Source organism: Carassius gibelio, chromosome A23, assembly GCF_023724105.1.
Source record: "Carassius gibelio isolate Cgi1373 ecotype wild population from Czech Republic chromosome A23, carGib1.2-hapl.c, whole genome shotgun sequence".
In the NCBI taxonomy this organism is placed as follows: Eukaryota; Metazoa; Chordata; class Actinopteri; order Cypriniformes; family Cyprinidae; genus Carassius; species Carassius gibelio.
Genome location: NC_068393.1, coordinates 16476144 through 16490645, shown reverse-complemented (window position 1 = coordinate 16490645; position 14502 = coordinate 16476144). Strand labels below are relative to the sequence as shown.

At 37.0% G+C, this 14502-nt stretch overlaps 1 protein-coding gene across 1 annotated transcript; it reads left to right on the top strand.

Moving 5' to 3' along the window:
- Positions 1-330: 330 nt before the first annotated feature.
- Positions 331-13697, top strand: LOC127944869 (activin receptor type-1). The gene is made up of 10 exons (XM_052541206.1): positions 331-727; positions 3375-3446; positions 3773-3997; positions 4152-4330; positions 5510-5609; positions 7484-7630; positions 7813-8088; positions 8450-8647; positions 9938-10068; positions 10792-13697. The coding sequence occupies exons 2-10, from the start codon at positions 3377-3379 to the stop codon at positions 10936-10938; spliced, it is 1473 nt and encodes a 490-aa protein (XP_052397166.1). The 5' UTR covers positions 331-727; positions 3375-3376; the 3' UTR covers positions 10939-13697.
- The last annotated feature ends 805 nt before the right edge of the window (positions 13698-14502 follow it).

The window sequence follows — 14502 nt, the reverse complement described above, 5'->3', positions numbered from 1 at the left end:
TATTCAGCAGAGTATGCAATTAATTGATCAAAAGTAACAATAATGTGACACTGCACCCAAAAACCCTACATATATTCACAACTTTAATAATAAACAATTTGTTTGAATCCATTCATTATAAGCAATACAATGCATTTTTCAATTTCAGCTGAAGGCACAAACGGAAATGGCAAAATGGAGATCACTTTTGAGATGTGATTTGCTCAGAAGGCACATGAATCCTCTTTGAAATTCTATTCATAAGCAACCAGCTATGAGGGAAAAAACAGACTTGGAAAAAAAAGAAAGGTCTTGCAGCAACAGGAAAACAGCAATGAGAGCACATTCCTAGTGAACCCCGGCTTAGACAATGAGGGGTGGGACAAAACTGTAGATTTTAAAATCTGTAATCTAACCCCTAAATCAAGAACATTTCTCAAAGATATATGCCACGACACGATATGCTCTGCATCACGGCGATCTTCACTATATTTCGCGTGAGGAAGTAGGACTGATCGGATTGTGCGTGAATGAAAACTGAACTGTAAAGAGTTGGTTTACAGCGAGAGTGCCAGGATGTGGAAAAAGTTAAGGATCCAGCACATCTGGATATGACTTGCGCCGCTGATTTCACTATATTCGCCGTTAGGAGATAACAGTTTTATGTTTAGAGTAACGACAAACGAGTTTCAGAAACAGATGAACTTTGATCAACTTACTTCGTGAGTGAGCGCAAGACGAAAATCAGGTAAACCAACCTTCATGATTTCTTATCTCTTTTTTTATCTCCCTTTCCCTTTCTCTCTGAAATCGCTGTTATGGTGAATGTGGCGTAAAACATGAATATATATGAACAATATTTAGATTGTAAAACTGTAATCAGTTGTTGATAAATTAGCTACTTTACCATTGTAAAGGGACAGAGAGTTGCGTCGTAGCAGCAGTAGTTGAAACAAAAATCCAGAAAAACACAAATCATAGTCGTAGTTTTTTCTCTTTCGTGCTTTAAATTAATTTTCAGATAACAGATAGGCATTTAAAATATGTTTTACAAGTTGATCATTTTTAAATGTGTGTGTGTGATGCCTAATAATGATGCAGTATCTGAGTCATAATGATGCTGTCATACAATAATGTGGCAACAGTGGTAGGCCGCATAACATTGCCTTAGTATTAGAATTAACTAGGCTATTACAAGACTTGAATTAATGTAATAACCATTACAATAGTTAAATGCCAGAATTATGTGTAGATCTTTGCACGCCATGTTTTACAAGAATACTTATTGCACTTACTGACAGAGCCCTAAATGAAAAACACATCTAGTTATCATGAACCATGAGATCAGTTAATTTGCCTCTCTAACAGTCCTTTACAGCGGCAGTCAAAACAGGCAAGTTCCTACAGCTGCAAGATATAGTCAGAGATTCCCCTTAACTACTTAAAAAATCTTTACTCAAACTCTAGATTTATTTCTTCAGGGAATCAGTATGGGCTGTTATGGGCAGTTTTGTGAGGTCCTGCAGAATGGCATGTTATACCCCATCTAAACTATTTTAAATTTACATTATTTTGCTATTTATAAGAAAAATGTGATTAAAATGGTTCAAAACTTAAAATAAATTGTCGCCAGTTACAGAAACTCAGACTTTCACTTTCACTTATGCATTAATGAAAAAAAAAAAATCATAACTCAAAATATTAAAATAAAAAAGCATTCCCTATATTGAGATTATCTGACAGGGTAGGTGTAAGTCACTTTAATATACTATTCGAAATAACTGCAACCTAAATAAATGTTAATGTAAATGACAAAACAAAGCTGTGAGCAGCAAAGGGTTCATTCTATTTCATAGAATGAGTGCTGAGAAAAGTGGAAGGAGATTTAAAAAGTGCACTGCTAGTTTCCTTGAGTCGTCAGACTTTTCTTAGAGAGAATGCTGACAAGCAGGTCATCAAAACAGGAATTGCATTTCACCACGTTCACTTTAGGCTTTGATTTAAGACGGACACTATCTGATTTGTGAAACATCCTGGCAGCTTGGAAATAAATATCAGTGTACCCAGAGAGAAGAGAGCATTTCTAAAAGGGTGGAGTTGTTTTCCGCCTTAAATGTGGCCCAGAGGGTCCAGCAATTACCCTTTTTTTTTTTGTGCACTAAGCGTACGTGACAAAGTTGTTTACAATGACCCACCGGCGCTTACTTTGTTGAGCTTAAATGGAGTACTGAAAAGACTACTTCACAGACAAAGTTCCTCATGCTGGAATCTCACTGTGTGTGTTTCTATATCAGGAAGTGGTCATTGTCATTTCCAGTTCCCCTATATTTGTGTTTTGGCTTGCATCCCATAATTCCATTCACTTTTATTGAATGTATTGCATGTAGCAACAAATATCATAGATTAAATAGATGAAACATTAAAGGAAACTTTTCATATATATCACTTTGTATACATATCACTAAAGGGAGTTTTATGTGCATGCCATTTCTTCAGAAGGGAAGGAGCCACTCTGGCTCTAATTACCGATCCATTTCAAAACATCATGGCTGACTATGTTTTTCCATGACGTCCCATAAGTATATAGTATACTTACTTTAATTACAGTGTTGGGGCAACATGAAAATGTTCTCTTTTTTCAGCATCCTACTGTTATACAGTGATCACAGGATGAATTTGGCTAATTTGGGACACCTAATCACAACAAATGATGCTAGAGATTTTCTCAGAACTTTTAATAGTATTATATTATATAGCATAGATGAATATATTGTTTTCACCTATTGCTTGTTGAAAGTGGCCTGGATGACAGGCCAACGCAGGTTTTCCATCATCTTCATATAATCGGTTTTCACTCAGCCATTTTGATTGCGTGACCAGTTGATTTCCGGACCTAGAGGATCAAGCAATCTGGAGTATCTGGCCGGCTAGCCGGGTGCGGCCTCTGAATGGCAGGAAGTATAGCCATCAATATTTACTCTGCGTGTGCAGCAGCCAGGGTGTCTGTGAGGACCAGCAGCACTAAAGTCCTCTCCCACCCACTCTGACAATAATTGCAATACAGACAGACTGACGGGACCCTCTCCATCTGTCATTCTTTAGCTCATGACTTCCTTTGGTGTGGACAGGGAGTATTGAGTAATTTTTCAATTAGGGCTTGTAAAGAGATTCCTACACTACATGTCACTGTATGATTATGATTCCAGCATGGAGCGTTGCATTGTAAATGCCAGATAATCAAAGAATGATGCTAGGGAGCATGGGATATAAGAATAAATGGAAGGATCTGGAAGTATTCTTGTGTGCATGCATGCATGCGTGCGTGCATGTGTGCGTGTGTGTGTGTGTCGAAAGTGCTCGCTCTTACCCTGTATTCTGTATTCCTTTTTTCCTAGACATGAGGGCTTCTGAGATGCTTGCTGTACTGTTTGTTTTGGTGTGTTCAAGGAGATATGCAACTCTTGCAGGTGAGGTTTGCAGCATAATTGCAGTCGCACTCGTTTTTCTGTGTGCATATTTCTGATTGTTACTTAAAAACTAGCCGGGTGATGTAGATATTTGCTTCCTGAGTAGAAAATAAGACAGAGGAAGTATGTACCTTCCTGCTCTTTTTGGACATCTTTTAAGACACAGTTGCAAACAAATACAGTTTCCCTTTTCAGATCACGTTTTGGCGGACTCTCCCAGAGAATAGTGATTTAGCTGTGGTATATACAGTATATAGAATCAGCCGAAATGTTGTAATATTGCTCACACATAATTTTCACTTACATTATCACTGTTTTGACCATAGATGAAGGTGAAGAGAGCAATTTACAGTGCAGCTGTGAGAGCCATCTTTGCATAGAAAACACCTGCTTGGGACGTATTTGCTTCTACGCTTCTGTCCATGAGCGTGTATCCAGGGGCTGTTTTTCCTCCAGCGAGCAATGCCATGTGCCTGATGTGCCTAATGTGTATACCAAGTGCTGCTTCACACATCTCTGCAATGCAAACATCACTGTGCCTGAAAAAACCGGTAAGTCATTTTTTTTAACTTATTGTTAGCTCAGAAAGCAGTTACTTGTGTTAGAGTTAATACAGCGATTCATTACTAAAATCAAAGAGAATATTTCATTACATCATCAGCCGTCCTGGTACAGTGGTGTTACTCTCTGTTGTGTCTGGTTTAGATGAAAACTCCACCAGAGTGATTGTGCTGGTGGGAGTGCCGTTGTTGGTGCTGCTGGTGTTGTCTATGGTAGCCTGTGGGCTTGTGTTGTGGCTCCGTTCAAGGCGACAGCACCACCAGCTGGTGGAACACGACACTTCCATGCCTAAAGTCCCCAGTGGAGGGGACCCAACATATGGGGTAAAACGTTACTACTGGGTGGCACTCACAGCATTTTGACTGATCTCATTATCCTCACTTTAGTCAGTCTTATTTGTAATTAGCTGGTCATACTGATTATTATCTGATTGTTGTGCTTTCATTTACGTAAGAGAAAAATCTGACTTCTTTCTCATAGACGAGATTCAATGGAGAGTTTTCTACCTCTCAGATTGTACATACGGGGAAAGATGACCTTGTAATCTCAAATATTTCTCACAATGTCATAAACTGCGCTTGAGATCCCAAAGTTTTTAATCAGAAGAGGAGAAATACCTGAGACAAAGTTAATTTGTTAATTTGTTAATTTAGATCTTTAAGGTGAGACACTGCAGGCAAAAACACTGTTTTTTCAAGCACCTGTCAATTTTGAGATTTTGGGCTTTTTGGTTTTTCATAAAGTGCTTTTTCAAACTAGTGGAAGGAACACATCCAAAAGACACTGTTAAGTGTTTCTTTTATAGCACTCTATGTGTTTGTGTCAATAGATTTCAATTACAATACATATTTTTAAAGGCCGTTTTCTCAAAATGAGTTTTTTCTTCAACACTGACCCATAAATCTCCACTTCAGTAGCACTTACACACACCAGACTTGACACTTTTATTCCTGTCTATATTCTGAAGGTTTTTACAGAGGGATTTGTTGATATATATTTTACTTGATTACATACAACATTTTATTCCCCCCAAAATTGTGAAAATATATTGTTTTCTGGCTGTTCAAAGTATTTTCTTAATTATGGAGTGACAAAAAAAGATAACCAGAATTCCCTCTGTAAAAACATTTGACTCTAATATGTCGAACAAATTAAACAAAAATTTTGAAACTGACTTCATCTAGTGTTCAGATTTTTGTACTAGACATTTATGCAAATTAGCACATATTTCATTAAATAATGCCTCATTTGAATATTTAAACATAAAATTTTTGAAAACTTGTAATACAAAAAAATGTTTGCAATAATCAATGTAATAAATCAACTGGGTAAGTAAGGTGATAACTATTAGTTTTTTTTTTTTGCCCTATTCACCTGCAGTGTCTCGCCTTAATTCAGTCTCCTGAGCAGCCTCGGACCAAAATGTTCTGCTCTCGTGATTCAAATTGCGTGTGATTTTTCAGCTGGTCGGTAATCTAAGTGTGTCTACTTCTCCTTTTTAGGATATCTTTGATGAGTTTTGCACATCGGGCAGTGGGACCGGCCTGCCTTATCTGGTGCAGAGGACCATGGCTCGACAGATCTCTCTGGCTGAATGTGTTGGTGAGAGAACATTCATATCTCACTACACAATGCTGCAAGGTTTTTTGAGGTTGAAACAACTGCAGGGTGACGCTATGAAGTCCAGGAGATTGAGATATGTCATGCTGCACCTTTTATTCTTTTAAAGGGGGGGTGAAATGCTATTTCATGCATACTGAGTTTTTTACACTGATAAAGAGTTGGATTCCCATGCTAAACATGGACAAAGTTTCATTTTAAGTTTTATTTTAAGTTTCATTTTAAGTTTAAGGGTCAAATTAAGTTGTACGTTTGAAGGAGTATTTTTGTTCCAAAAATACTCCTTCCGGTTTGTCACAAGTTTCGGAAAGTTTTTTTCGAGGATGCCTCTGTGTGACGTTAGATGGAGCGGAATTTCCTTATATGGGTCCTAAGGGCACTTCTCCCGGAAGAGCACGCGCTCCCGTATAGCAGAGCACTGAGAGCAGAGACATTCACTTATCAGAGCGAGAGCGTCGCGAAATGTCATAAAAGGAGTGTGTTTTTGGTTGCGAGGGCAAGACAACCCTGCACAGATTACCAAAAAAAAAACAGCATGCATTAAGGGACCAGTGGATGGAAAGAGAGCATCAACGGAGTTGTGCAAGTGTTTGTGTTTGTTCCCTGCATTTCGGAGATGCTTGTTTTACAAACAAGGCCCAGTTTGATGCCGGATTTGCACATCGTTTATTTCTTAAGGATAATGCAGTCCCAACGAAAAAGGGTCACGATTGTGTGTTGGAACCGCAGGCGGTGAGTAAAACTGCTTCAAATATCTCTGTGTTGTTAACTTAGCTATCGGCGCGTGAGCACATCAAGTAAACAACATGCGATGTTGGCATCAAACTGCATTTTCCACATGTAACATTACAGCTTAAAAAAAAAAAAAAACAACAAAGTGGAACTTAGTCATTTTCCAAAACCGCTAAGCAAATATATACAGTTTCAGTACATACCACATAGAGACGTCCTGCTGTAGTCATTGCTGATGCTGCTCTTGTTAAATTTCAGCCTCTGGATCTGATTCTGGATCATAAATATACGCTGAATCTGACTGTTAGCCATGGATTGTTTTGGTTGGTTTTTTTCCTCAGCTTCCAAACGCTCTCAACGCAAAAGCCTACTGGCACTCGTGATTCTTTAGCTCCGCTCACACGTCACGTCTCCAGCGGCTCGTGTTTTTCCGGGAAAAATCGGTACAGACTATCTTTCTCTTATGAATGTAATAAAACTAAAGACTTTTTGGAGTTATGAAGGATGCAGTACTACTCTATAGGTACTCAAGATTAACAGGATATTGAGTGAAAACGAGCATTTCACCCCCCCTTTAAAGAGATTAAAAAAAAATAAAAATTCATACTATTTAACACTTAGTTGATTCAAAGGATGGTGGCATCTATTTAAATTTAAATGCTACAATAACTGATTAAATATATTTTAGATTACACTCATTTAAATTAAAATAAATGTATTATATTACAAATAATCTTATTAATATAAAAAAAATAATAATAAACTTAATTGTGGATGGATATATATATGTGGTAGTAGTATTGTTGCTGTTGTTGATTATAATACTATTCATTTACTATTAATAATTATTAATTAATTAATTTCTGTATTACTAATAATTTATTAATAATAACTATTAAAATGTATACCATTCTTATTATTCTTATTATTTATATAACCCGTAATATTACAATTCATACTATAAAAATAATTTTGCTTAACTTTTGGATTGAAAGATATATTTCAAGCTTTTTTATTATTATTATCATTACATTTTTGTTTTAAAATGTGAAAAACAATCATTCAGAAATGCCATCAAGATGGCTATACTATGCATCTAATTTCAGTATTAATGTTTCTGACAGGTAAAGGGCGTTATGGAGAGGTATGGAGGGGCACCTGGATGGGAGAGAGTGTTGCTGTCAAGATTTTCTCCTCTCGTGATGAACAGTCCTGGTTTAGAGAGACTGAAATCTACAACACGGTCCAACTAAGGCATGAAAACATCTTGTGTAAGTTCCACCCACACTGAATTTTTTATTGCTTGTGTGGGAAGGGAGCGTTCTGCGTTCTACTGCTGCAGCTATAATATGTCCAGACTTACCCGAACATCATTTTTCCAATGAAGAAATTAGACAACGTTCGATTTAAAATGTAATATTTCTCTTACACATGTTCTCTGTCCGTCCATCAGGCTTCATAGCTTCAGACATGACGTCTAAAAACTCGAGCACTCAGCTGTGGCTGGTCACACACTTCCATGAGTTGGGTTCCCTCTATGACTTCCTGCAGTACAGCACGCTGGACCCCGAGAGCTGTCTGCGCATGTGCCTGTCCATTGCCAGCGGCCTCGTGCACCTCCACACGGAGATCCTCAGCACACAGGGCAAACCGGCCATTGCACACCGAGACCTGAAGAGCCGCAACATCCTGATGAAGAGAAATGGCCAGTGCTGCATCGCAGACCTGGGTGAGAAAGTAGAACAAAAGTAGACGTGTCTAAAGCACATGACATATTCCAAACTATATGTGTACAGAAATGAATGACTGCTCAAATTCTGTCTCAAATAATGTTCTGATTAACAGAATATCATAGAGGCTTTAAATCCGATGTGGGACAACTTTGTAATCATCTAGCATCACCAAAATAAATTTAAATATATGGTAAAAACATTCAGTACACTTAAGCAATAGCATAACAAAACCCTGGAAACCGCCAAGAACACTGTAACAACCACAAGAGCACATTTGCAGGTGCATAAAACATGATGATAGCAGGGTGATATATATATTTTTTTTTAACATGATCTGTCTTCTGTGTGCTCTCTCAGGCCTGGCTGTCATTCACTCTCAGTCTAATGACTATCTGGATGTGGGCAACAACCCCAGAGTGGGCACCAAGCGTTATATGGCACCGGAGGTCTTGGATGAGAGTATTCGTGTTGATGTATTTGAGTCCTATAAACAAACTGACATCTGGGCCCTGGGTCTCGTCCTGTGGGAGATAACTCGTCGAACTGTTGTAAATGGTAAGATGGGGTAAATTCTCCACTTCATTTGCTGGCACCACTGCTGTCCTGTGCTCTTGTGACTTAGAATTAATTGTAATTATGTTTCAAAGTGATACAAACAGTACTGTTACCAAAAGCTTTAATATGCTGAGACTTATCAAATAATAATAAGTTCATGTTTTTTTGCACATTCAAAGTTTTTTGTCTGCAGGATCTCAATGTTCTAACTAATTTTCGGTTTTCTGTTGCGAAGCAACGATTTTCACCATTCTGATAGATGTGTTAGACTTCTCTATTTATTTTTTAGTTTCTTAGTCTTTCCTTTCATTCCTCTCTCAGTTTTTTTCTCCATGGGTACGTCTGTCTCCTCTATCCACCCACGATTAGCAGAACAATAATTATAAACAATCTTATCTGGTGTCAACACTCCCGCTCATGTAGTCCAGATGCGCTTGTTCTCTCTTTTTTCTTGTTCTCTCTCACACACACACACACTCACTTATTACGAAGCTTTTAATCAACCCTTTCTATATAATTTTTATGTACTATGTAATAACTGTATAACATTTGTCATACGCATCTTTCTAGTTGTATAGGATACATGTGTCAGTAAGACTTTTTTAATGATTTTGAAAGTAGTGTCTTTTGTTCACCAGCGCTACCTTTATTTAACTGGTAATACAATTTAAAATAACAGTTTTTATTTGAATACATTTTCAAGTGTAATGTATTCTTATGATGGCAAAGCTACATTTTAAAAAGCATTAATATTATTAATATTTCTGTGGACACTGTTATGCACTTTTTCAGGATTCTTTAATAAATATAAAGTAAAAAATAACAGCATTTATTTTAAACCGAAACTTTTGAAACATTATAAATGTCTTTACTGTCACGTTTAATCAATTTAATGCCTCCTTCCTGACTTAAAGTATTAACTTTTATAATAAAAAAAAATTATAACAGGCTCCAAACTTTTTGAAGGCTTCCAATTTGCATTTTTTATAAACTTCTGTTTTAAGTATGAAAATGCAACAAAATATGCATTACTGTAGCTCACTGTAGCTTTTTAATGTCAGCTGCAATAAGCAGCTCATAGACTCCTTGGAAAATTTCTAGCCATCCTCCCACGGAAGTATTAGTACTGCCAACCTTCAAACTCCCAAACCACTGTTTTATAGATATGGTCAGAAGAGACTTTCAGTCTCTGCATACATCTGCATTTTCGTCAGTAAGAAATCAAATGCAATGTGATCCGCAAATGTTAACAAAAACCCATAAAATCCCTTAATTCTGTGGTTTTCTCAGGAATTGTGGAGGAGTACAGACCGCCGTTCTTTGACGTGGTGCCCTCTGATCCAAGTTTCGAGGAGATGAAGAAAGTGGTGTGTGTTGACCAGCACAGGCCCAGTCTTCACAATCGACTACACTCTCATCCGGTGAGATCCTCAAACATGCCAGAGATACAGACTCGGTGACTCAGAGGACTTGGATGCTAGTCAGACGCTACACAAGCTTTGCTTTGACAGCTGTAGTCTGGAGCAATTCATTAGGAGAGCATTAAATGTGTGTGGGACAAAATATTCTGTCAGTCTATGATGTCACTGAAAATAATCTTGTGGGCTTTCATTTTAGGCTTGCTGTAGAGAGCTTATTTATTGCATATGCAACATAGAAAGTGGATGGAAATTTACATTTATCCTGCTTAATGCCATAATCAAGACAGTGGTAGACTAGCAAGCTAGTTCCTAAATTTGTTGCAATTTGCATTTGAAAATAATTCTCCCTTAGAGTCCATATCTCTTGTTGGAACCATTTTGCCATATTAGACTCTTTTATGTCTCTCCCTCCTACAATGTATCTGCTCAGAAGAGTCTATAAAAGAGAAAGTCCGATATGACACATGTTTCAAAGCTAGCATGATATATCAACACAGTTCTCACAAAATCAGAGTGTTTTGTCTCAGAAGTTGGAGAATTTGGAATTGAAGTTGAAAAACAGTGAAATCTGGGTCACTTCTTTTGTGTCTATTCTGGTAATATTTTGATTTGAAATGAACTCCAGTCACTTATAGTCATACATTTGCACACCGATAGGAACATGTGACCATCAGAAATGAAAAAATAAAGAAGTATCTACTCTTTCTATGTTTTTCTGTCAAGATCCTGTCTGCAACTGCGAAGATTATGAAAGAGTGCTGGTTCCAAAGCCCTTCAGCTCGACTCACTGCTCTGCGTGTGCGAAAGAGCCTCTCCAAACTGGACCAGGACCATGACTATGACATAGACAAGCTCAAACTGGACCTCTAGAATAAACCTCCTGCCATGCATTTCCAAGGAAGTTAAATTCTGACGGCCCCACATGCTATATTCATCCATATAAATACTTTCAGACTCTTTTAAAGGGCTTTTCAAGCTTCTTGTCTTAAGGCTCCACTGAACATGGTTTATCTTATCATGTCATTGGTTGACTGTGGGAAGTCAAGGCCATAACTCTGCTGTTAAATGTTTCTCCTCAAATATATCCACACGACTGCTCTTCTAGGGCCTGCATATTTCAACACAGTGACTCATTTATCACTGAAATTAAAACAAGGATGACAAACCCGCATAAAATCTTTAAAGTGTAGTGAGATTCGGTAGCATGTGGGTCATTCTGGACTTCCTCACTGCGGTGTTCCCTGAAATTCTTAACTTCCTAAACATGACTCTAACCTAGAAAGGTTGGCACATGCTTTAAACTGTTTGTTGCACTTATTATTATTTTTTTTATTTGATTTTATTTTTAGCGGGGGGGGGGGTTTTATTGGTTCTATGAAAGACTTTGAAATGGACAATCTTTTTTAAGAACAAGAACTGCATTACAACTTGTACCAAGTAATTATTAAAACAGAGGACATATTAGTATAGTGCACTTTTATATATTGTTAAATATTTTTTACAAGATCAAAATTACAATCATATTACTCTAGCTGTAATATATATATTTGGTTATAATGTACAATATATTTGCTTTTTCAAAAATAATAATCATTTGCACAAAATGTCTATCGTTATTTTCACTACAAAAATTGTATTTAAGTATTAATAAAAGTTCAGGATACTGAAGCAGACTGAAAATTTCTCTGCCTCAAAGGAGTTCACAGATTATTGTTTGATCTCAAGCTCATTTTTATAGTGTAAAAAAATTAAATAAGGATAAAGTGTATAAATAAATACACAATCAAGTTTTTAATTAAACAAATTTCACTTAAATGGGTCTTTGAACATTAACATAGTTTTGTCCACTAGAAAAAAAACATTTGTCCACTAGAGGGCATCATTAATTTCTCTTTCCCTCCCAAAGTGTAATGCTAGATCTTGTTGCCTTCTCTCTGAACAGCAAACTGTGCCACAGCCTGATCTGGTTAATGAATACAGCGTCACTTCAGTAGTCCTTAAGGAGATATAAGGGATTTATTTCCCTTTGCCTCAATCCATTTCTTGTAAACCATAAACAATGTGTATCCTGTCTTACAAGCCATGCAATCTCGCAATTGTTAGAACTGTTGTTTAGCACGAGAGGCACTAAAAGACCTGATACCCCTCGGGAGCCACCAAGACACACCTCTATGTTGTTGAACAACATTTTGCGGATACAATACTGAATGCATCCCTCACTATCATGTTTCAGACAGACCTATATTTACCAAGTGCAAACAGATATCTCACAGATCTTATTCATAGAAACGAGACTGCCAAATGGCTGTCTTTCCAGTATAAATCCCTTTCTACGCACACCGACACACACAGAGAAGGCCAAAAGAGCAGATGTTCCACTGACTGATGGATATTTATAAGATGTTTATCTCATTTTTTTTTTTTGTGCCCAAGTTTCCCTTCAGCTTGTCATGTTTGTCTTGCTGTCAGACTGTATGGCGGAGTGAGAGGATGGGCATTGATTTCTGTCTGCCTGTTTATCTATATCTACGCCCTCGCTATATCTATCTGTGGAGGAGCACAGAGAGGGGGCTTTGCTGGAGATAATTCCCTAACTCAGCCTGTCCACTCAGACAGACAGAGGGTTATTTTTATCAGGATAACAGTGGCTGAAAAGAGTATCAATGCCCCGCTCTGGTAGGCCAGACTCCTCTGAAATGGTGCCCTTCAATCAGCTGTGACATTTTTGCACAGAGCCATTCCACATGCCTTTGTTGGGAAAACTCGGATATGAACGCCCTGCTGAAATATGTGGATTGATAATTGAAAGATATGACCCCACTTTATATACAATAGACAGCCAGGGGCCAGATTAGTATGCAGTCTAGCGAAGGCAAAGAGGTTAATGGTAACAATAGAGGTTTAAGACTGCATGGCGCAACTCTAAACGCTTTGTGTTTGACCTTTGCATCAAGAGCAACTTGAAAGGACTTTCAGTGTAATCAGATTAGAACTTGTACATCATTCTTTATGTACCCATACGACTTAATGCACTAACCGAGAGTCTCCTCATGTCATGTGGCCATTAAGAGGACAAATACTGAGTGCATCAAATATCTCTTTATTCCTCAAAATTAAAATCACAAGTTTCTCCTCTGCCCTGCTATTTAGAGGAAGTAAACATCCTGAGGTCCTGGCAGAAGCCAGAGCGCTCCTATAGGAATACGTTTGACTTATTTCCCTAAAGACGCAGTTTCCTTTTTCATACTAGAAGTCAAGAACTAATCAGTGATTTGTTATGGGCGTCTGAGGTCTCTTAAGCTTAACCCATACTGTGGTTTTTGTGGGAGTCCTGAATGCTTTTGGTGCTGCTCACAGGGGTTCTGTAAGCTCCTTTGGATCACACACATCGCACAATGTGGGTCCAGCTTGAAAAGATAACTTGGCTCCAGAGTTTTATTATTAATGCTGAGACTCTGGAGAATAGTGAACACGTCCTGATGGATTACTAAGGCATGATCCAAAAAACTGGTGAATGTGTCATTGATTTCATACACGTGAGACCTTTAAATAAAAAAATAAGAAATGTTCTCTTATTAAACAAGCTATTCTCAGATAATGAATGTATGTGTGTATAGCACATTTTGTGATTTGTGAAAAAAAGGTTACACATTCCCATGATCTGGATGCTTTATTCCTATACAACTGAATCGTTTTAGAATCACTGATACTTGTAACATGAGACGTAACATTCTTCTGCCCTTAGTTAAAATATATATATATATATATATATATATATATATATATATATATATATATATATATATATATATATATATATATATATAATTTATGTTTTTATTATTTCCAAGTGTTTACAAGTGTGTGAACACTTTTAAAATTCAATTTAAATATTTTATTACATTTTTATATACATTTTAAATATAGCAGAAAAATCTCCTGCAATTCTTAGAATGTGCGATATCACAAATATGGTTATTTTATCAACATCCGATTTCTTGTCAGACTTTGGTTACTAGTCCATTGATGAACCTGAAAATCAGTTTGACTATTTGACTGTCGTGTCCACTATTCTATATTCTCAGTCAATCATTCACTGAAGTGAATTCAAGATAATTCATATAATATTACATTGTTGTTGTTGTTTTATTCTAATATTATCCTTAATAGATATTGGAATCCTTTGTATCTGCCAGTGTCGACCCACATTTTGAGCAGACAAGAAAAACACACTTTTTGTAAAAAAAAAAAAAAAAAAAAAAAATTGTAAATACATCTGACCATTGTGAACAGATTAGTCCACAATAATAGTCTCTTTTTTTCTGATTTGTAAACTGTTTTGTCCCAGTGTTCAAGAATCAGTGTTACTTGCCTTAATTCGTCCACAAGCTAAATGTCTGGAACATAACATGACACAGAATAAATAAAATACAA

Excerpts from the sequence above, each read along its gene's own strand:
- LOC127944869 (XM_052541206.1), top strand. The coding sequence starts at position 3,377 with ATGAGGGCTTCTGAGATGCTTGCTGTACTGTTTGTTTTGGTGTGTTCA. Across the intron at positions 3,447-3,772 it reads GAGATATGCAACTCTTGCAG|ATGAAGGTGAAGAGAGCAAT; the intron begins GTGAGGTTTGCA and ends TTTTGACCATAG. Across the intron at positions 4,331-5,509 it reads GAGGGGACCCAACATATGGG|GATATCTTTGATGAGTTTTG; the intron begins GTAAAACGTTAC and ends TCTCCTTTTTAG.